This window comes from Prenolepis imparis, unplaced genomic scaffold (assembly GCF_030444845.1).
Source record: "Prenolepis imparis isolate NDT839.2.m4 unplaced genomic scaffold, iyPreImpa1.0 SCAF_13, whole genome shotgun sequence".
NCBI classification, from domain to species: domain Eukaryota; kingdom Metazoa; phylum Arthropoda; class Insecta; order Hymenoptera; family Formicidae; genus Prenolepis; species Prenolepis imparis.
This window is the reverse complement of record NW_028141171.1, coordinates 10,999,714-11,021,101: the sequence shown is the minus strand read 5'-3', so window position 1 is coordinate 11,021,101 and position 21,388 is coordinate 10,999,714. Positions and strand designations below refer to the sequence as shown.

General features: G+C 44.2%; 2 protein-coding genes across 6 annotated transcripts in view; one reads left to right on the top strand and one right to left on the bottom strand.

Annotated features, from left to right (window-relative positions):
- The window catches only part of Ds (dachsous cadherin-related 1), a 270,526-nt gene that overhangs the window by 238,694 nt on the left and 10,444 nt on the right, over positions 1 to 21,388 (top strand). For all 5 annotated transcript variants that reach the window (XM_083053564.1, XM_083053563.1, XM_083053567.1 and 2 more), the window contains 11 exons: positions 1,583 to 1,746; positions 2,079 to 2,483; positions 4,644 to 5,052; positions 9,143 to 9,421; positions 10,132 to 10,355; positions 10,594 to 11,260; positions 11,341 to 11,691; positions 13,894 to 14,220; positions 14,313 to 14,757; positions 17,603 to 18,548; positions 18,940 to 19,225. In XM_083053564.1, the coding sequence (XP_082909690.1) occupies positions 1,583 to 1,746; positions 2,079 to 2,483; positions 4,644 to 5,052; positions 9,143 to 9,421; positions 10,132 to 10,355; positions 10,594 to 11,260; positions 11,341 to 11,691; positions 13,894 to 14,220; positions 14,313 to 14,757; positions 17,603 to 18,548; positions 18,940 to 19,225 (4,503 nt within the window). The remainder of the gene's footprint in view (positions 1 to 1,582; positions 1,747 to 2,078; positions 2,484 to 4,643; positions 5,053 to 9,142; positions 9,422 to 10,131; positions 10,356 to 10,593; positions 11,261 to 11,340; positions 11,692 to 13,893; positions 14,221 to 14,312; positions 14,758 to 17,602; positions 18,549 to 18,939; positions 19,226 to 21,388) is intronic.
- LOC145944897 (deoxynucleoside kinase-like) lies at positions 19,134 to 20,911 on the bottom strand. The gene is made up of 5 exons (XM_083053568.1): positions 20,618 to 20,911; positions 20,194 to 20,390; positions 19,774 to 20,023; positions 19,331 to 19,678; positions 19,134 to 19,259 (listed from the first exon to the last, which is right to left on the bottom strand). The coding sequence occupies exons 2-4, from the start codon at positions 20,359 to 20,361 to the stop codon at positions 19,392 to 19,394; spliced, it is 705 nt and encodes a 234-aa protein (XP_082909694.1). The 5' UTR covers positions 20,362 to 20,390; positions 20,618 to 20,911; the 3' UTR covers positions 19,134 to 19,259; positions 19,331 to 19,391.

The window sequence follows — 21,388 nt, the reverse complement described above, 5'->3', positions numbered from 1 at the left end:
TGATTGACCTGCATTTCAGACATCGTTAATAAAAACAGTTAATTGCTGATTGCGAGAAGTAAACTAAGGGACATTTTTTTTCATCAATTTCATTAAGATCCTTTTTTTATACACCGAAATGAAAGACCGCGCGTATACTGACGATCCGCCTTTGACTCAATACTGACAAACTAATGATTTAGAGCCTTGCCTGTAATAAGCCGTCCAATTATACATCATCATCTATCAAACGGCAAATCGGGGACACGTCGGGTCACGTCGGCGCGATGCGTTAGTTAGATCCAAAAGAGATTCCGACGTTAACGTAAGCCGCGATAATTCCAATTCTGTTTCCCGCGACGTAGGATCCTTACGGTTCTTGGCGTACGGGGACGTGGGCGTGTGGACGGCACTCGTTATGCAAGATGCATGTAAACGGGCCGGCGCGCTCGAATCGTTCATCACGGAATTGCATCTGCCACCGGCCAATTTGGCTATTAATTGATTCCGAGGCAACGGCACCGGGCGGTCCCGACCGACTCGTGCGAGGAGGTCGAGCGAGGTCAATGTCGTGGAATCGATAAATCGCCATCATTCATTCGTCCACGTTGCACGTGCCCCGTTCGTTCGCTATTCGGCGAACGAAACTCGTATCATCGAACGGACGCGCGTTTGTACAGACACAGATGCATTTGACGTTTGTATGTGTGTGTGATCGTACTCTCCGAAGATCTTGCTGTAAGATCATGCCGCCGATCAGACACGATCCTTCGAGCGAGCAACGCTCTCCGATCGTAACCGTGACGAATGAGATCTCAGCAATGCGCGACAGCTCTCGCTTGAAAAGATCTGCTTAGCAGCGAACCTCAACTAGCCTCCTTTTACGGTGGACCCAGTGCCGCTGGAGTTTTAATGGCGAAGAGAATAAATTCGTTCACCGGTGAAGTTGACCAGGGAAACGTGTAGCGAGATGTCCCGTAACTTCGCCTCTAATTTGGCGAGTTGAAATAGCACGGAGCAACTGACTGTTATATTGTCGGCAAGATCGTACCTGCGTTCTTCTACGCGATATACATCTTGTTTAAAATTTTTTTTAAGTCACCCTGAAATATGTTTACAGCTATTGTTTCGTAAATTGTTGCGGTTGTCGAAGACAGCGTTGATGTCGTAAAAGTAAATCGATTCGACATCTTTAAACAAGATCGACAGATTAGAGAGAAAACTTCAATTAATCGATCTCCCGATTCAACTACATAAATGACATAAATATCGTGATTTAATAGCAACTCACGTCAATCAACCCGGCGCAGACACGTCTGGCGAATCCGGAGCCATTACAGAAACTAAGTTGCGATAATGCAAATGTTCATGCAAATGCAACCGGAGACCAAGTACTTTTTGATACTCGTGTCATAATTTATCGAGATTATTCTGATACAACTTTTAATTAGCCTCCATTGAAGGCGAGAAGTACGACGAGACTTATTATGAATAAATTAACGTAAAATGTGTTTCTCTTCTTTCGTTTAAAGCAATTTTACTTATATCTGATGCACGCGTATATCTGTATACATTATTTAAATTATGTATTCTGCATTTCCAGGCGAACGACCAAGCAGGTTTTATCTGGTAAGAGAGGAAGCTGATCTCTCGTTGGATCCCAACACGGGGATGCTGAGGATTCGACAGCCGCTCGATCGAGAATCACGTGACAAATACGTTCTCAGCGTCGAGGCACGTAATGGTGGCTCCGTTGGATATTGCCAGGTAAATTGCGCATCCTCCAGATAATCATCGTTTCGGTATTAACTCGCCGTAATCATAGCCGTTTATCCGTTTTCTCAATATTTATCCTGAATGCACATGTAATAATGCCGAGCATGCGAAAAGTTTACCACGGTTTTTGCGTTTCTATTAAATATCATTATATATATTTCATATTTGGCGCAACACGTGTTTGTTAGCATCGCACTTGAAAGCTATGATTAATTTACCGTTATATTAGCGAATCATAAAGAAGCTTTTCACTTACCTAGTCGAGAAAGTTTGTGTTGCCCTAATTGCGCTCATTTCCACAACGTCCGTCTGTTTATTTAAAGATGGAGTTGATCGTGGAGGACATAAACGACAATACGCCGTCCTTCCGCACGACTAGCGTTCGCATCTCGGTGCCGGAATCTCATCCTCTTCATGTACCCCTGTACGTGGCGCATGCTATCGATCCGGACACCACGCCATCGTTGCCGATACGCTACGTCCTCGGTCAAAACAGCAACGACCTCTTCGAGATAGACGCGCGCACCGGCGAACTCTATTTGGCGAGACGATTGGATTACGAGACCCAGCAGAGGCACGGTCTTCTGATAAGGGCTCTGGACGGCGCTGGGCTCTCGGCTAACCTCAGCCTGAGCGTCGAGGTGCAGGACGTGAATGACAACCCCCCAGTGTTCGAGAGGAACGAGTATCACGTGGAGGTTCCCGAAGGCGCCAGGCTCGATTCTCAGGTGAGAAAAATCTTCATTACACGCCCGTCACGCAAGCATTTGTTTGTCGAGAGGATGCGGTAGGGTTCTTCGAAAAAGGAAACGGATGTAGGAGAGACAGAGAGATTTATAAAATGTTGTACACGCGTTTGTACGCGCATGTATGTTAGAGAGAGAGTAGAAGAAGAAGGAACTTTGGATGGGAGAGATGGTAAAAGTTAACAACCTCTCTTCGGCCTTTCTTTCGTTCTTCATCGTTCGGCATCTCTTCGCGCCGAAGAGTTACCTTTTTTCCCTTGTAGAGCTCTTCTTTTTGCTCTCGCACGTTTTGTATCTCGTCTCTGCGATGCGTAATTTTATCCGGGACAACCAGGAAGAACGCGCTCGTGAACCTTGCTCCCTTTCGTATCGCGAGACATACGCCGTTCCGCAGCTACCAGTCGTTACTTCCCTTCCGGATAATTTTTCGCGAAAGAGAAAAGCATCGGGAGAAGGAAGAAGAAGAAGAAGACGTTGACTTGCAAAGTTCACCTTGTAAGTAAAGGGAGAATTAACCTCTCGCGCCGACTAGGATGGATTTAACTGAACGTTGCATCGCGCCGCGCAGAGATTAGCCGATGTTACTCCGCAAAGTTGCTTTTGACGGACTCGGTTCGGGCTGATAGATGGATAGGGAAGAATGCCTGATAATCTGATATTCAAACGCGTGCATGTTGCCGGTCGAAACCGATTGCGAGCGTTTGGAATTGATAGGTAACAGTCGATAGATCCTCGTAGAAACGCGCTGTACGGTCGAGCATTTCACGAGCAAGTTTCAGCGATTATTTGAACATGAAATAAGATTTATCACGTAATATCAAAAATTATTATGCATCTTACAAACGCGAATTGGTCGTAAAAATGATTAGCGGCGATGTAAATTTCCTGTAATACATATTTTTATTATTATGTAGCAAAAGAATCAAAGAAGAGACTACGAATAAGAATAGTGGGCGATTGAGAGTCATTAGCTGCTTGAATTTCGCGAGAACAAGGTCATCATTGGTGCGCGATTGATAGGTCCGAGCGGACGTTATCCCGAATCCGAGATATTGATGACAAATGGTGGTGAGATCCTCGCCGCGAGATAAGCTCGTTAAATGACGTCACATTTTTAATACAGCATACACGAGATAGAGCGAGAGACGTCGCCGCAATTGGCGCCTCTCACTTTTCTTTTTTTCTTCTGCCTATCTTCTTCTCTTTCTCTTTCTTCTTCTCTTTCTCTTTCTTCTTCTCTCGTAGCTACTCGATCTTCCGTTTCATCTTTCTTCTGGTATACATGTATATATCGGTGATATCTATCGGCGGAACAGATCTGTGAGCTGTCGGTGGTATTCGGACACAATATCTCTTAGTCGCTAGTGTGCATTAGAGGGAAGAAGATGAAGAAGCGGAGGGAAAGAATGTGAAGAGAAAAATAGCTGGAACAAGAAAGTAAGCTGCAATAAGCGTAACCTTTCACCCATCGTAAACTAATAACATACAGTTAGACACATTAGTGCCTGCTCTCACATCAAGTTCTTTATTTAATGGTAACACATATTCTTCTCTCTGTTCACCTCGTCTGTAAAGACAACTCTTTTCTCCTCCTTTACTCTCTCCTCTTCTTTCCTTTTGCCTTCTACTACCATCCATCATCCGTGAGCCGCGGGTTCATACGCGGAACACGACCTTATACACTCCCGATCCTACGCTCTTTTTTTCTTTTTCTTTTTATTCTTTTTCTCGTTCTTCGACCTTCACTATCTTCCCGCGCTGGGAAACATCGGCTGGCTCGAACGTGTTTAGGGTACGCGGTCCTTGGGTGCGTTTAATTAATACGAGACGACCGGATCGACTGGTCTTGTCTCGACGTCGCCTCTCACCCCGTCTTTTTTTCTCCATTCGTACTCCTTTCCTCTCTTGCAAGAATGCGAAAAATATTGAATCACGCGATTGCTCTTGTTTCGATTTTCATCGTGGTTCTGTTCGTCTGGCATTCTAAAGCTAAAGTATTTAATTAGACATTATATTCTCTTTGTGCAATTATATATATAATTTATTTTTATTATATAATTGCAAAATTAATTAATAGCAAAATTGTTGCATTAATTAAACGTGATTAATATAGACTAATCAAATTTTCTTCATCGTTTACAGATTCTTCAGGTAACCGCGGTAGATCTGGATACGGGAAACAATGCTAGACTGAGCTATCGTCTCCATGGTTCTGCCGCCTTTCGCATCAGTTCCAACACCGGTTGGATCTATCTGGCGCAAAATTTGGACCGCGAAACTGTCGATCGGCACGCTTTGACGGTTCTCGCGATCGATAACGGATCTCCCGCAGCGACCGCGAGTGCCTCTGTGCTGGTGACGGTTCTGGACGATAACGACAACGATCCGCGTTTCGAGAGGGACTTTTACGGATTCGAGCTGCTCGAGAATCTTCCCTCGGGTACTTTGGTTGGCTCCGTGAGCGCTACCGATCCCGATCTCGGCAAGAACTCGCTCCTCAGATACGCGGTGGTTCAAGCCAACAGCAGCTTCACTGTGGATCCTGACACAGGTAAGATAAAAAAATTTTTCTCAGTTTTATTCATATTTTTCATTCTTCTTCCGTTTGCACGCCGTCAAATGCCAAGGAGGATATATATGGGTTCTCGTTGAAACGATGAGTTTGAGTGTTTGCGAAAGCCGGCCCGGGGCCTGGCTTCGAGGGCCGAACGGAGATGCCTACGCAGCTTGAAAACTCGCAGAGAAAAATATTGGCGAATCCATTTCCGAACTCGGGTTCGTCGAGGTTTGACCGCGGCAAGCGCGGTCGAGTTGCTTGCGAAGGTGTATTCAATTCGTCGAGATTTTGTCGAACAAACTCGACGAGGAGCGCATTATTCTTTACTCCGGTCTTTCTCGGGTTGAATTCAGACCGGGCTACTCGATGACCGAATGAATAAGAAATATAAGGAGAAACTTCCTGATTCTGTACTCTCTTCTCTCGGGACTACGGTGACAATGATCGATTCGCGGCGATTAACATTTTGGTTGCAGGTTTGAGATTTTTTTTGCGGTATTTCGCCATACTACGTTACACGTGCAGCCGCAGGAATGCCACGGAACGGAAGCAATCTTGGCGCAATTCGTCGTGGTCGCGTCGATAATTCCGCTCTCGTCGAAATCTTATCGAACTCGATCTTTCGCGCGTCATTTCTCCGACTTTTATCCCTCCCTTCTTCGTCGAAACGCCATCACGAACGTAATTGTACGCCGTGTCTACCGCAGAATCTTTTATTTTTTAACCAGATATTCTATCTCGTATATCAGTCTAACGCTTAACCGCGATCCGTTGTGCTCTCTTTTCCGTCCTCGCTTCGCGCCAACTTCTATCTCGCGCGTCCTCGCTCGCAGCCACAGTTACTTCCTGTTTCAGACAGGTTTCTTAGCTTGTTAAATAAAAATTGAACACGCCTTCGCTAGCTTCTTATTAATTCTCCGTGTCTGAATCGTCGGTATGATATTCCCTCTCTCTTTAACTTGTCCCTTCGAGTTCCTTCCAACGCGATATGATGGAGAAACGTTCTAGAGTCAACGAAAGATCGATTCAGACACGAGAAGGAAGCGCTACAAGTGTGAGAAAAGGAGAGACTATTAATTTTCTAAATGGACCCTAGCCGTCAGCGCGTGTAATTTACGCGTTGCTGTTGCGTCAACCGAGCGACCCTTTATGCCGCGCCATTGTTGAACGATTTCGTAATCGACGAAAAGATTCCTCGGACAAACATCGTTCATCTAAATTGTTTCGAAATTTGTGAAAAACATTTATCATTTTACATAAATCATGTCGAACATAAATATTAGTTACATTGCAGTTTGTAAATTTGCCTGCTTATTTGTTGAGCTTACTCAACGATTTATTAAATTACTGGAATAAGAAGAATCACACGATCGTTGTCTTCGGGATCTCTCCGTATAGCTGATTTTAGATTGCGGCAGTGTGCGTACGCTTCGTGGGTATTAAAATATAATCCGGTAAGAGTGGCGCTTTCGCTTAGTCGGCGTGTAACGAATCATCAGGAACGGGGCCCGAGGCTCGTCACACGCCGCGTAACGCACATGTATGCAGGGTGCCTCGCAATGTGCGGGGTTTGATTGGCATGCGACACGGGAGTATTTGTGTACACGCTTGGTTCGAGGTCCGGGCCCTCTTTCCTCTCTCTCTCTCTCTCTCTCTCTCCTCTCTTTCTCCTCTCTTTCTTTCCTCTCTTCGTTTCGTATCCGCCGGGCTGCCTGTTTGCAGAGGTGGGACTTCTCGAGTCATCCCGACTGCGCGGATGGATCGAGAGGCAGCAGGCAGAAAAAAGGACGAGGGCTAACGACGAAGGTGGGGGCGAATCGCGCTGCCGGAAGTATCAGCTGTCTTGTCGTACGAATACTTCTATATTAATCCCCGTTGCACACGGTGCGTGTGCATATTGTCTGGTCAACAGACCAGCGGCGGCGGCGGCGGAGTGAGTTGAAATTTCGCTCGGCCATTGTCCTTCGATCGCGGCTCTCTAACCCGCGATCTCCCATTGAGAAAACCCTCGAGCGATGCCTCCTCGACTCTTTCCGCGTAGGTCGCCGCCGTAATGTCCGCTTAATGGCACCCTTTTCTCCATTCATCCAATTAAGGGGGCCCCGCGTGTTGGCTCACAATGTCGGGAGATCGAACCCGTCGTGATTTATGGAACGGCACGTCCTTGATGAGACGCGATGAAAAGTACGGGGAATATCGGCGATTGTCAGCTCGATTCGACCAGTTCCTAATATGTACCGGGTATGATTGCGGTCGCTAAACGTCCATGTCCCGCTCGACAAAGACATGATACATTTGACGATGTATTCGTCGAGCCGATGTCAAAATTGCATTCCGCCACTTTCCTCTCTCTTCGTGCGTGGAATCTTCATCACTTCCTCTCTCGTACATTTCAATTCGTCTTGATATGCACGCGCGATACGCCTGATTGTTGCACCCTCAGGAATTTTACCAGCTGATCGATGTTCACCTATCGTCTGCGTCGTATGACTCTTATTTTAGGGATACGCTTCTTTCCGAATGTTTATTTCGTCGTGCGTCGATTTTGTAATTTACAAAAAAAAATTTACTCGATAATTTCTCGTATTGATTAACTCGTTTTATCGTGTATCCGGCGTATATACCTCGCCCGTGATAAATGCCGATTACGATCAATTTATATTATAATTGAGCACAAGTGTAAAAAAAAGGCGATCGGATATCTTGAATTATTTAGCGATATATTTTCCAGGAGTAAACATATTTAATGGGATTTCCCACAGCTTTTTCCTATGCGTCGATAATGATACACAGTTTTGCATTGATGATCAAATTAAAGATAAGGTTGCTGCTCGGTTAGCTTGCAACTCGCGTGCGTTAGGTTGCCGAGCAAGTTTCCTCCAGGCTTCCTCCTGGAGATTTTTCTATCAGGTCGGTACGCTTCTATTTGTCGAATTGTTTGAGAAGCCGACGTTGTGTCGTCCGTCGACACTCTTCCGTCTAAGCTGGTATATCCGATCGCGACGATGGATTCCCAAATATTGGAAGAGGCACGCGAAGACAAAAAAGTCTCCGCTCTTCTTACGAGCATGACGGCGAGGTCGGCCGCGCGATCCCACGAGAAACTAACACGAGAAACGCATTAGCACGCGTCCTACGATATACTTCTTATTGTTCCGCGATGGTATCCTCCTGGTCGGCGCGTTTGCATGTCCCCCGTCGATCGTTTGTCTTGTCGACGACGAGGAAGAGTACGACGTCGCCGAGGCCACGTCGAGAATTCGTGGAGGCACGCCAGATTCCGCCTCGTCGCTTATTTTCTCACAGATTCGTCGTACGAATTATTATCCCGATCCTTTTCCCAGATTCTGGAATAATTCTGGCGGCCGACCGCTCGCTTAATTATCCATTAATGCGCCGACTGGTGCCGAGGTAAGGAGGAAAACGGGTCTTCTGGCTCCACCTTTTCCCTCTTTCACCCCGCCGCACCGGGTGCTTTCGCCCTCTCCCGTCTTTTCCTCCTCTTCATCTTCTTATTTGCCGTTCCCTTCTCTTGTGACCGTGACTGCTCCCCGCGATACGTAATTACGGCCGAGCTCGTTACACGCGCGACTACGTACGTCCCTGGTACGATTATTACATGCGAGAAGAGAGAGAGAGAGAGAGAGAGAGAGAGAAAGAAAGAGAGAGAGAACGGAGACGAAAAACGAAACTCCTGGCGCGACCGAGGAATACGAGCGACCGTGCACGGACGGTTCTTACCAGCGACGATTATCCAATTAACCGTTCTCGACGAGGGAAATTGATAAGGTCGGTCTAGCCGATCGCGATCCACGAGGAGAACGTCGGTCGATCGTATTGAATTTTATGCGAACGGATACGCGAACGTGCTCTCTTCCGTTCGCTACGCGATTTCGATCGCGAAATAGGTCTTCGAGCCAACGCGTATAGGATCCATCAGAAGATTCCTCAGGATCTTTAAATATCGTCTAATATCGGCGCAGACTAATACGATAGTTTTTATTGCGCGGTCATAAATATTCCGTGACGTTCGTTCATGAAATGCAATAAAAATAAATTGTTTCTGTTTCTTTTTGCTCGTCAGGCGAGATCACCACGCGCGAGCCCCTCGATCGCGAAACGAAAGACATCCATGAGCTGGTCCTGGAGGCGCGAGATCAAGGAACACCGTCGAGGGCCGCCAGGGTACCTTTGAAGGTCAAGGTTTTGGACGTCAATGACAACTCACCTGAAATCGTCGATCCTCAAGGGGACGTCGTCAGCGTCAGGGAGGAGCAACCACCGGGAACGGAAGTCGCCAGAGTGCGTGCACTGGACACGGATCTCGGTGAGAACGCTTCGGTCACCTACAGTATCTTGAAAGGTAAGGGATATACTATCGTTAACGTTGCTTTAATTTATTTCGGATGTGTGCGCTCCTATCCTTGATACGATGGGGAGAGCGATTCCATCTCGATTACTTATTAATTGCCATGCGTGACTAATCGGTTATGCGCTGCTCGCCTAATTGAGGGACCTGCGCTTTTGCCTTACGAATATATATGTGATTATCTCAGTATAAGAAAATATATAAATTATAATTATAGTAGTTGTGTGTACGCGCGGCCAATAATTGCGCTGCTTCGTTACGAGAATGCCGGCAGTTGTGGAGAGTCGGGAATAATAGAGAAATAGCGAGGAAGTACTTACGTGCCGGAGATTAGACGGCGCGGACTTAGTTTTTTACCCGGTTGTCCCTTCTTTCTCTCTTGCTTTCTCTTCTTGCCTCTCGCGAGAGGCAGGGCGAGACTTTTTGAGACTTTAATAACCCACCAGCAATTACAGAAACAATTATGCACGGTCTTAAAAGCAGTCGCGAGCGTTCTTGCCGGGGCGTGTTGTTATCTGTTAGAAATGCACCGTCTATGAAGAATGCGCGGTGCATTCTATATTGAATATTTTTTCTATTCTACGTCGAGCATGTTTAATCTAATTCCACGTTAAATTTTGCATAAAGGATCGCCTAGGTCTTTAATTTTGTTCTCGTTTATCTCTTGGAAAATATTTGAGATCGATGTATTCTGTTTTTCTCAGACCGGGATTCAGACGGTTACAATGTCTTCACCATCGACCCGATCACCGGCATGATCAGGACCAAGGCTGTGCTCGATCACGAAGAGCGCAACGTATACCGGGTGTCTGTAAAAGCGACCGATGCTGGACATTTGCCGCGACACAGCATCCGCGCGTTGCGAGTCGAAGTCCTGGCACTCGCGGATAATCGACCAACCTTCACCAGCAGCAGTCTTACCTTTTACGTGAGTATCTCGCCACTCAATATTTCATATTTCATTTTTTTATGATAACTTCTGCAAGTAATTAAAATATAAAGAAACGTTTTTAGAATATATAAATATCATATTTCGATTCTAAATCTCCGTCATGTCTATTCAGTTGTGTTTAATACACAAGTTAATAAAGAGAATATTTTTATGAAAAATACAGAAAGGTAGAATCATACGGAAATTAAATAATATACATGTTTAACGTATACAGATGCGCGAGGATGCAAGTATCGGGCACGCAGTGGGGTCGGTGTCAGGAGCGGGTCCTGCGGGTCGCGTAGCCTTCACCTTGGACTCGCTGACGCCGATCAGCGAGTTTCCAGCTTTCGACGTCGACCGAAGCTCGGGCCAGTTAGTGGTCGCGCATTCCCTCGATCGCGAGAACGTCAGTGAATACCACTTGGAGATCCGTGCGTTGGACACGACCTCGATCGGGAATCCTCAAAGCATCGCCGTCTCCGTGAAGATCGTCATAGAGGATGCCAACGACAACGCGCCGAGATGGCCGCAAGATCCGATAACTATTCGCGTGTCTGAACAGGCAGCGATCGGCTCGACCATTTATAATCTCACGGCCAGCGATTTGGATAGTGGTTTGAACGGCGATCTTAGGTATGGCCTCGTAGATGAGTTTCCATCCAAGGGCTGTTTCGCTGTGGACTCTTTGACGGGCGCTCTGACGCTAGCTAAGCAACTGGACAGAGAGGAAAGAGCCGATTATACTTTGATCCTTAAGGCTTCGGACCGCGCACCACTAGGGGAGCAATTAGCCTCCACGGTTACCGCGAGAATCATCGTCCTTGATCAAAATGACAATGATCCTGTCTTCGTCGCGCCGGAGTCTACCAAAATAGCCGTCGCGTCGAATCTTCCGCTGGGTGAGTGTTGTATCTCGCAAGCTGTATTAGTACAAGTCCGTATATAAGGATGTTTAATTAAAATTCTTGTTTCTTATTAGGTGCGAGCCTGGTAAGAGTCGTCGCCATAGACAAGGATTCTGGCGACAACGGTCGAGTGTCTTACGTGATAAGTTCAGGCAATGAAGAGACACATTTCAACGTGGGCTACGAGTCGGGCATCGTGAACCTCGCAAAGCCCGTCACGAGGCCGTCGGATCTCGAAATCACGGCTAATGATCATGGATCGCCGCCTCGTAAAGCTGTATTGAAGCTGAGTCTGATTCCTGTGACGACGCAGATAAGTGGGCCTCCTCGATTACTATTGTCCAATCCCATCGCCAGGATCTCCGAGAACTTGCACATTGGGGCGCCCGTACTGAATGTCGCAGAATCAGCAATTATGGATCAAGGTAAGAAGAAGAACTTTTAACTACAATCACTTCATCGTAATCGCTCGTATATCTTTGCCGTTCCACGTCGGCTAAATTAACGAAACTCGACTCTTCATTACGCAACTTATGGTCACGACTGAATATAAAATTACTATCAGTTTAACGACATCCACACCAGATTAAGCGGTTTTCCGATTTATGATCTGAAACGATGTATAATGCTGCGTAAGGAGCAAAGCGAACAAACGAGACCAAAACTTATCGATAGCAGGCGTAACAAACGGAGGCTCCTTTTATATACTTTGTTTATTCATTGTTTCGGTGGTGCATAAAAGTCGCTGGTGCGCGATGCAGAAAGGATTGTCAATTTAGCGACGTGTAGGGCGTGCACAGCTGAAATTACAATCTGCTACCTCTCACTCTTCACCGGGCGTCTCACTCGCATCCTGACGATCTGCGATTTCACCTTTCTCTCTCTCTTTGATGTAGATGGTATACGTCGATGCCGCTCTGCACACGCCACCTACATATTACGACCAAATCGTGTGCGTGCAAAGGCAAACATAATCGTGAACGCGCACACCGCGGTTAATAGGAAAGCCCTGCTACGAAAATACCTGGAATAATTGCCTTGAATCCGGACGGGGTACCGAGCATTATAGTAAATTCAGTGAAATGACTCAGGCTCTCTCGAGGATCGTCGGCAACGCGTTCCGTTCATACGCGAGGCCCCGGAATACCCCGCTGCGGTGTCTCTCCCCCTCTGTTTATTTCTCTTCTCTCGACCGTCTTAAAAATCGAGCCGAGGTCTCTACCGAGAAAATTCCGACGCGGCGGTTCCGTACGTCTCTCTCCGGGAGAATATCGACCCGGGGAACACGTCCTCGAATTCCTCCCTCTTGGAAAATGCGATAACGAGTTTTTGCGGGCGAGCTCGTTCGCGTTATTTACGACACAAGTCGCGTCATCTTTCACGAGACGTGCGGCAACTTACGCTAATTATCGTCGCGGGAGTTTCACGAGTGACCGAACATATTCATGGCATACATTAACACTTTTGCGGCGAAGAAGGTAAGATACGAAAGTAGTGAGTCGATAAACATCATAAATCATGCGGCTTGAAAGTCGCTCGTTCCGGAAATATCGATCTGACATGATCACGCTTCGCGTGTATATATTCGTATACCAACACCTCTGATGAGATTTTTCATCGTATACGAAGAAACTAGTGATAAGCAAAAAGCCAATTACGCTGCATGAACGTCTGATAAACGATAGTATTCCACGCGATCGCTAAACGTATCTTTAAGTTCACCCGTATATGATGGTTACACGTATGTATTTTGCGCATCATTTCTCCGCGCTAGATCCGCATACTTATTCTCAACACGGGAGCGATCTGATCTAGCCGGTTCGAGTCTGATGAACAGTTAAACCGCGCCGAAGAGTTTATGCTTTGCTTCTCGTACGGTAAACTAGCAGCCGCCGAAGCCGACAACATGGAGTATCTCTTCTGGTTTTGCGCTTATCTATCGCGACACCGGAGCAGCGCATTAACGCGCCCCGCCAAAGGATCATTCTACGTATCCCGAGGGACTAGTGTGTAGTTCTATAGCATAGGAGAAGCTTGCAAAGTGTATGCGCGAGCGGGTGGAGAATCGGAGGGTATTAGAGAGGACGAGGTGAAACAATGGCCACGTATATCATCGTGCCGCTGGCCTGCCGCGGTACGCATAGGCAAATCACCAGGCTCTTCCACCAACACTGACACCGTCATACACGGCGAATCCCCGCGTGTGTAAGTGTGACGCGAAGCTACGTTTCGCCGCGAAGCTACTGGGCTGGAAACACGACGAAAGGTGGTCACGAATGCGAGCGTGTTGCGAGTGAACGTATCGTCCCTTTGTTCTAAGCCCGCTAAAAATCCGACGAGCACGGGCTCGCTAAGTGCTGGAATTCGAGAATTCAATGCATTAAAGTCTCCGCGCGTTCAATTCGAATCGCGAAAACTGCGCTGCGGACGTTGAATTCTCCTCGATTTTTTGATAATATTCTATTATGAAGATTTTGCCGGTTTATAAAGACATTTATTTATGATTGGAATGAGCTAATGATTTTTGCAAACAAGAGTTACGTTATTATATTCGGGCGTTGTTACGTATCATATTTTAAAATATTGTTATATAACGTATAATGAATTTTTTATTTTACTTTACACAGGTAACGTCACCTTCATGATTCCGAATGATGTGGCCTCGAACAAGTTCGCCATTACGTCTAGTGGTCTAGTCATTCTTCGGGGTTCCCTGGATCGTGAGAAAGTCGCGCGTTATTCCGTTTCCATTCTGGCGAGATCTAGCAAACTTCTAGATATTACTACTCTGGAGGTGATTGTGCTGGACGAGAACGACAACAGTCCGGAATTTCGACAAGGTTCCTGTTATACTCTTGCTGTACCAGAAAACCAGGAAGCTTCCGTGATCCACACCGTAGCCGCGACTGATTTTGACGAGGAAAAGAACGGCGAAATCTTCTACAGCATCGTAGGTGAGTTACGTCGTTGAATGTATTTAATGTGGAAAATCGCAAATATAAGAACATAAATGTTTACGCTTCAATTTCCGCGTTCTCTTTTCCAGGTGGCAATAACGGTGCCAAGTTCACGCTGGATCCAATCACCGGTGTATTATCGATGTCAAATTTGGATCGCGAGACCGTGTCCAAGTATATCCTGACGATTTCGGCCAAGGACAAGGGAAGACCGAGTCGAGAAGCGCGCTGCAATCTCACCGTGAACGTGCTGGACATCAACGACAACGCTCCGACCTTCTTGCAGAATCAGTACACCGAGTCTCACGCGCACAACGGTTTTCCATACGGATCGCCAAACTATCCGGCGAATTATCATCTCGCCAAATACGTGACGACCATCTCGGAAGACGTTGCGCCGGACTCGAGCGTGATGTCCGTAAAGGCGACAGATCCGGACGAGGGTGTAAACGGGAAGATCACGTATGCCATCGCCAAGGAAACGAGCTGGCTCTTCAGGGTCGACAACCTGACCGGTGTTATTACTACGGCCGGGTGAGTGCACACGTCCCGTCGTTTGCTTTTTTACGTATACCTTCTTCTCTTTCTCCTCCTTCTGTCACTCTCGCAGTTTCCTTTTCTTTCTGATCTTCTGCGTTTTCTTCTTTTTCTCTTTTTCTTTATCTCTCGAGTTTCTTTTCTTCTCTCGCTTTCTCTCTCTTCCCTTTCCGCATGCGTGTCTTGCTTTGCGCGCGATCTTGGCTACCAACCGACTAATTTCATCCTGGCGTTAATTACCGCGACCTTTATTGCACATCCGATTAGGATCACCCAAAGGGATATTAGCGGTCGGTAGCGTCGTAAAGCGGGAAGTAGAGACGCACACACATACAAACATAAACACACTCGCACACAAGAAGAAGCACGGAGATGGTTCTTAGCGAAAAAAGCTCGGCGTTCTAAGAAGATGGGGGGAGAAAGGAAAGGAGCAGCGCGGTCTAGGAACGTCGTAAAATTATAAAGTCAGTCGATGCGCTTTACGAACGACGTACTATGGTCGATTAAACGATTCCATATGCATAACCCGTCGACACAAACCAAGATACTCTTCCTTTTCCCCGTCTCTCTCTCTCGTCACCGCACGTTCGCTCTCTCGACCCTTCACGTCGCGTCTGTTCGTTCCTCTCGGTATATACATATATGTGTATGTGTCTCTTATGATTACGTGTGTAATAAACTGATACTCGGGACGTCATTAAAACGAAGACTTTCCGTGGCTTCCGTCCATCCTTCCAAACAGCAAGGTCGTGGTTCGTTAATTAATGGGTCATTTCGATGCAAGCTACTGTGAACCTTGATCTCAAGCGAAACTCAACAGTATAATCGTTAACCGTTCAGTAAGATCTCAGATGTCATAGAAAAATCTCGCGAAGAAAAATCTCAAACGCCAATTATCCATGCAGAAATCGAATTTAATACCGCGAGCTCTTTTATACATTAACTTTTATGGATGGATAGTTTTACAGTCTTGTGATAGTTCCATAATGATTAGAAAATTTCTTTCCATGTCGCCGTCTGACATCTTCTCTCTCTCAAAGTGACCGAGCATTATAATTTTCGATAAAACACTTCCACGCCGGGAATATACACCGGGGTTGCGTTCGGAAACGTCCCTCTCTTTCTATATCACTGAGAGAGAAATGATATAGAAAGAGAGGGAATGCACTCGGTGACGTTTCCGAACGCAACCGGGAATGGCACCGACATCACATCAAACATTCAATCGCAATGACTGATCGTTCGCATTTTCCTCGGTCGTCAATTAATCCCCTTGATCTTGATTTACGATTGCAATACAATTTTGTTCGACTGCAGTGCGGTTCTTATCGCCTCTACTTTCGCTTTTTATCACTTTTGCTCTCGCGTACCCCGAGATCACGTAGTGAACGTAGGAGGATAGGGTGGGAGTACTAAATCGTGGAGGAACGAGAGAAGCCGCTTCTCGACGATGCAGAGAGTGTCGGTAGCCATGAGAAGAAGCGCAGGGGAAAGGGACCGCATACTTTTGCATCGCGACAGCCGTGTGTCATTTCAGCGAGATTCCATGTGGCATTTCAATGCATTATTTCAGCCGGCAAAATGTCTGATATGCAAAACCAGATCTCGCTCGAGCTGCTCTTTCGCTCTCCCTCCTTCATCGTCTCTCTTCTTTCTCTTCGAATGCGGTCATCCTCCGTCTCTCTCTCTCTCTCTCTCTCTCTTTCTCTCTTTCTTTCTCTCTTCTCTTCTCTTTCCTCTTGCTTCTGTTTTTAGTATCCTCTTCCTTCGATCGGTAGTCGCGGACCTGGCTTTCGTGTCGCCTTGTTGCTGTTGTTCTTACTGCACAACAGGGTCGTCCCTGTTACCTTTGGAAGCTGGCCGCTCTGCGGTACGAGAAGAAGGTGTACGAAACATTTTTCCCTTTTTCACTCTTGGACCACCCGGTAGATACAGGTGCGGGTCAAACGAGGACCAGTCCTCCTTAAAATGACTCGATAAATAGCGCGAACCGGTGGCAAGGACGACGAGACGATATCGGAGATGACGTGTCAACTGATCTCGCTGATTTTGTGCAGATAATTGGAATATAAATCACTTTTACGAAAGCTAATTTTCTTCTAATAAGACACTCCGCCATTTCTACATTTCTTTTATATACTTTTTATGCATATATATTTGATATAATATACATGACATTTTCAAAATGTTAATTTTTGAAAGAATTCTATCTTTAAGAAGCTGTTCTTTGTGCTATTATTCTATAATTATTCTCTAACTACTTTTATATTATTATTCTACAACTATTATTCTGTTTGGATAGAGATTTGCAAAACTGCATGCTCAGCATGTTGGCAGAAACGGCGAAAGATAACTGTGGAGTACTTCGAGTTAGCTTCGCGCAATCGTAAATAAGCGTATCGAACTCGTGCACTACCGGCGTCCGATCATTATCCCACGCTTATTAAGAATTATTGCGAGCATTACATCGCATCGCGAAGGCGCGCTGGGAACTTCTCTTGCTCGACGGTCGCGCAACTTTATAATAACATTATTTTCAGATACAATTTTTGCGAAATATCCGCGAATTAGTTTTAAACTTTTTCCGAGTAATACATTGGTAAAATAATATAATTATCATGACTTTTATTATAACAAATAACGAACTATAGTATTGATTTAATGTATCTTGAAACATGTCAGATAAAGTTAAACTTTAGAAAAAGTAAATTATCTTTCTAAATTATATATATATATATATATATATATATATATATATATATATATATATACAGTTTCTTTAATTTTAGTTGTATCAATCATTCTATAACAACTAATTTTCGTTTTTTCTTGTTTGATATAGCTCACTGGACCGCGAACGCCAAAGCAGCTATACCTTCCATGTAATCGCTACAGACGGTGGCAAGTACGATGCGAAGAGCACCTCGATAATCGTCGAGATCAACGTCAGCGACGTCAACGATAACGCGCCAGTTTTCGAGGAATATCCCTTTTGGACGCGCGTACCCATCGGTATCCAACCCGGTCAAAATATTCTACGAGTCTCGGCCAACGACGCCGATGATGGTGCCAATGGAGATATCGTGTATTCGTTCCTACACGAGCAGGAGAAGCCAAAGTTTCGAATACACCCCAGCACCGGCGAAATAACGGCGAGTCTATCGCTGTCGCAGGACAACGGCAGGATCTACCATCTGGAGGTACTAGCCAGGGACAAAGGAAACCCGCCAAAGAGCGCCAAAGGCTTAGTCGAGCTTCAGATCGGCGATCTCGCGGATTTAGCGCCAGCCCTGAAATTTCAGAATGATACGTATAGCGTCGTCGTTCAAGAGAACTCGGCGGCCGGCACGGAGATCGTTCAGATCACCGCGGTTCGCACCGATGGCAGAAGGCAGCATGTCTCCTACTCAATCGTGTCAGGGAACGACTTCGACACCTTCGCGATCGATGCAGGTACCGGTTTGTTGCGCGTCAATAATCCTACAAGACTCGACGCGGAGCTCTGGAACGATCTAACGGTGAAGCCTAGCGACGAGTTGCCGGACGACGCGACGCGCACCAACTCGTGGGGCAGATCTCTGGAAGACCAACAACCGAAAGAGCCTAGAGAAAGCTCGAGGCATATACTCAATATTATGGCGAAAACAGCGGGACCAGATGTCCTGGAGGCATACGTCAAAGTGATTGTTAGATTGTCCGATGTCAACGATAATCCGCCGATTTTCACGCAGACGCAGTACTCTGCTACTGTGCTTGAGGGCAACGTCAAAGGAAATTTCGTCGTGAAGGTAAGAGTTTTGTAAGAACTTATAAAATCCTTATTTTTATATTTAGTGCATTATATAGCATTCTTGTCAACTAAGCATTAAAGTAAAAATGTCGTCTTTATATGTTTACTATCTATACGCTATCCTTATGTGACTCATAGAATTCTTGAATAAACTTTCATGAACATATATAAAATTTACGAGTCATATGTGCTTCAGTAAATGTTAATATATAGATTTGTAATGAAGGAAATATATCTAGGACAGAAGTAGATACATAGGACAGAATCACACACTCGAATACTTATGTGTTTTCTCTGTATATTTTATAGTATAATTAGTTAAGATATAAAAATGTATACAATTAGATATACACATCTTTATATTTGTTAATATTTGTTTCTAATATTAGCTTTCAGCAAATGACGCTGACCAAGGTCTGAACAGCAGAATTTTATATCATATTGTGGATGGTAATCCGGATAACGCCTTCACCATAAGCCCGCCGTATAGCGGAGTCGTAAGGACCAATATAGTCTTGGATCGTGAAGTTCGTGAAAAATATAGGCTGACTATCATCGCGACCGATCAAGGAAATCCACAATTAACTGGCACAGCTGCATTGAGCATACAAGTAATTGATATCAACGACAATCAGCCCACCTTTCCGAAACACAGTATTATTTCAGTCTCTGAAGGTAAGCCATAAAACTTAATACTATAATAGCAAACCTGAAATTTTTAATATTGTTTTTAAAATACCAGAATATAATATGTGAAAGATTTATACGGGCAAAGATTACCTATAATTTATCTTTTAGATAAATATAACATTCAATTCAGTCATATTATATTGCAACATTATTATGCTTTAGTATTTAGAACTATCGTGGTATTTGATGTGCCATCAGTTTTCTCTTTAAGTATCCGATTTTTGCATTTCTCGAATTGTGGCACCATTTCCTCGAGACTTTTGTCACCATCTATAATCATAACCGGCGCTGGTAAAGTGAATAAAGTTTTTCTGTAAAGCCAGTCATCGTGAATTTCGTGGATTTGTCTTAGATATTCTAATGATACAGAGTCCTCTTCTTTGCGTCCGCGCGCCTGCATTCTTTGGTACACAACTTCTGGGGTTGTTCTTAGATATACTAAATTGCAAATATAATCAAAATATTATTTAATAGAAAATCTAAAAAAAAAAAAAAAAAATCTTTTCTCTGCTTTAGTTAACAATCGTATGTACCTATTAAATCTGCTCTTATATTAGCATTTTCCAAACACCAATCGTACCACTTTTCTAAAACTACTGCTTCTACATCTCGTATCATATTTGTACGCTTCATATTCTCTAAGAAGCATCGTGCACTAAACATGGACCTTTCCATGACTTTATAAGGCGATGGTGTACTCAGAGTGTGTAATTTTAGCCTAGTTAATTGAGCATACGATTGAAATAGAAAGGCATAATTTATTGGGTCCTTGTACAACAGATCCTAAAAGCATTGTGTAGCTTTTTTTAAATATCAGTATGTAGATATATGTAGAAATATTTTTTAAAATAATTATATTGAATTTTTTTCAACTATATGATCTTGCTATATATCTGATGTGACGTATTTATTCATTATATCTCTCAAATTTATGTTAGAATTGAAAAACTTACTAGTAAATTTACTCCAGCCACGTCTCGCCATAAATCCACTGGTTCTTGCAAAATTGTAGCATTGTTAAAGTTTTGGAAGTGATTTAAAAATGTTGTTTTACCACTTCCAATATTTCCTTCTATACAGATTGTAAATGGATTATTGTAGACTTTTCGTGGAGAGACCATTTTTTTGATAGAAATGCAGCAGCGTCTTCCTGAAACAATATATTGTTCTTGATGTAAACTTATTGCATCAACTTATTGAATCAACATTAATTAATGATCGAATTCTTTTTTAGAAATCAACCAAATAAACAATTGTATTGCCCTTCCATATAATTAATAGTATATAAACTTTCATACCTATTATCATACTTATTAGAGTATCACGAGATGCATAAGCAGTAGTATGTGTATTCAAATATCATAAGTAAAATAGTACCTATGGTAATTATCTTGATGATAACTATGTCCGCTTTTTCGTCTCTTATATCGATTTATACAGACAATGTGCAAGAATTCCTTGTGGTTAACGAAATACGGTTATGTCTCTTATATATATATTTTGTATTATCATATATATTTGACACGTAACACTATAAAACTGTTTGAAAAACACGTATCGTAGCCACGTTCGACTAGTGCTAACTGGCGTGGATTGTCGTCGATGCACTGCAATGCATAACAGCATGCTGGGCGAGGAATGCGTTTCCCGCCGAAAATATACATCGCCATGTTGTGCGTCACCTGAAGAACCTGTTCGCCATCCCATCTGTTCGATGCGATGATGTAAAAGGCGCGATCAGCTGTGCGCTTGCGTACTATACTGGCGGGAAAATTCAATGTATAAATGACAAGTCTCGGGAAAGTGTCACAAGTTATTTAAGCTAAATATCTTCAATGAATTATTAAAAAATTACTTATTAAGTTAAATATATATATCTGAATATATATTAGATAAATTGGACATTCAATATAAATTTCAAGTTGTTAATTGCAAGATGTTATAATATTAAATTCCACTATATCGCGCTTTACAAATATTAGGATTCTTGATATCGAATAATATCCAAATATCTCGGATATTGCTTTCCAATCGTAGATCATCGCAGAATTATATAATCGCAAACTATCCTTGGTATGTGAATTGCTCATCTTCCATAGTTCTATCTCTATTAAAGGCAATTACATTAGAATGTGAAATAGCAAGGGA

Excerpts from the sequence above, each read along its gene's own strand:
- LOC145944897 (XM_083053568.1), bottom strand. The coding sequence starts at position 20,361 with ATGGTCTCTCCACGAAAAGTCTACAATAATCCATTTACAATCTGTATA. Across the intron at positions 20,024-20,193 it reads TGGCTGGAGTAAATTTACTA|GATCTGTTGTACAAGGACCC; the intron begins GTAAGTTTTTCA and ends CAATGCTTTTAG. Across the intron at positions 19,679-19,773 it reads TATAAGAGCAGATTTAATAG|TATATCTAAGAACAACCCCA; the intron begins GTACATACGATT and ends TTTGCAATTTAG.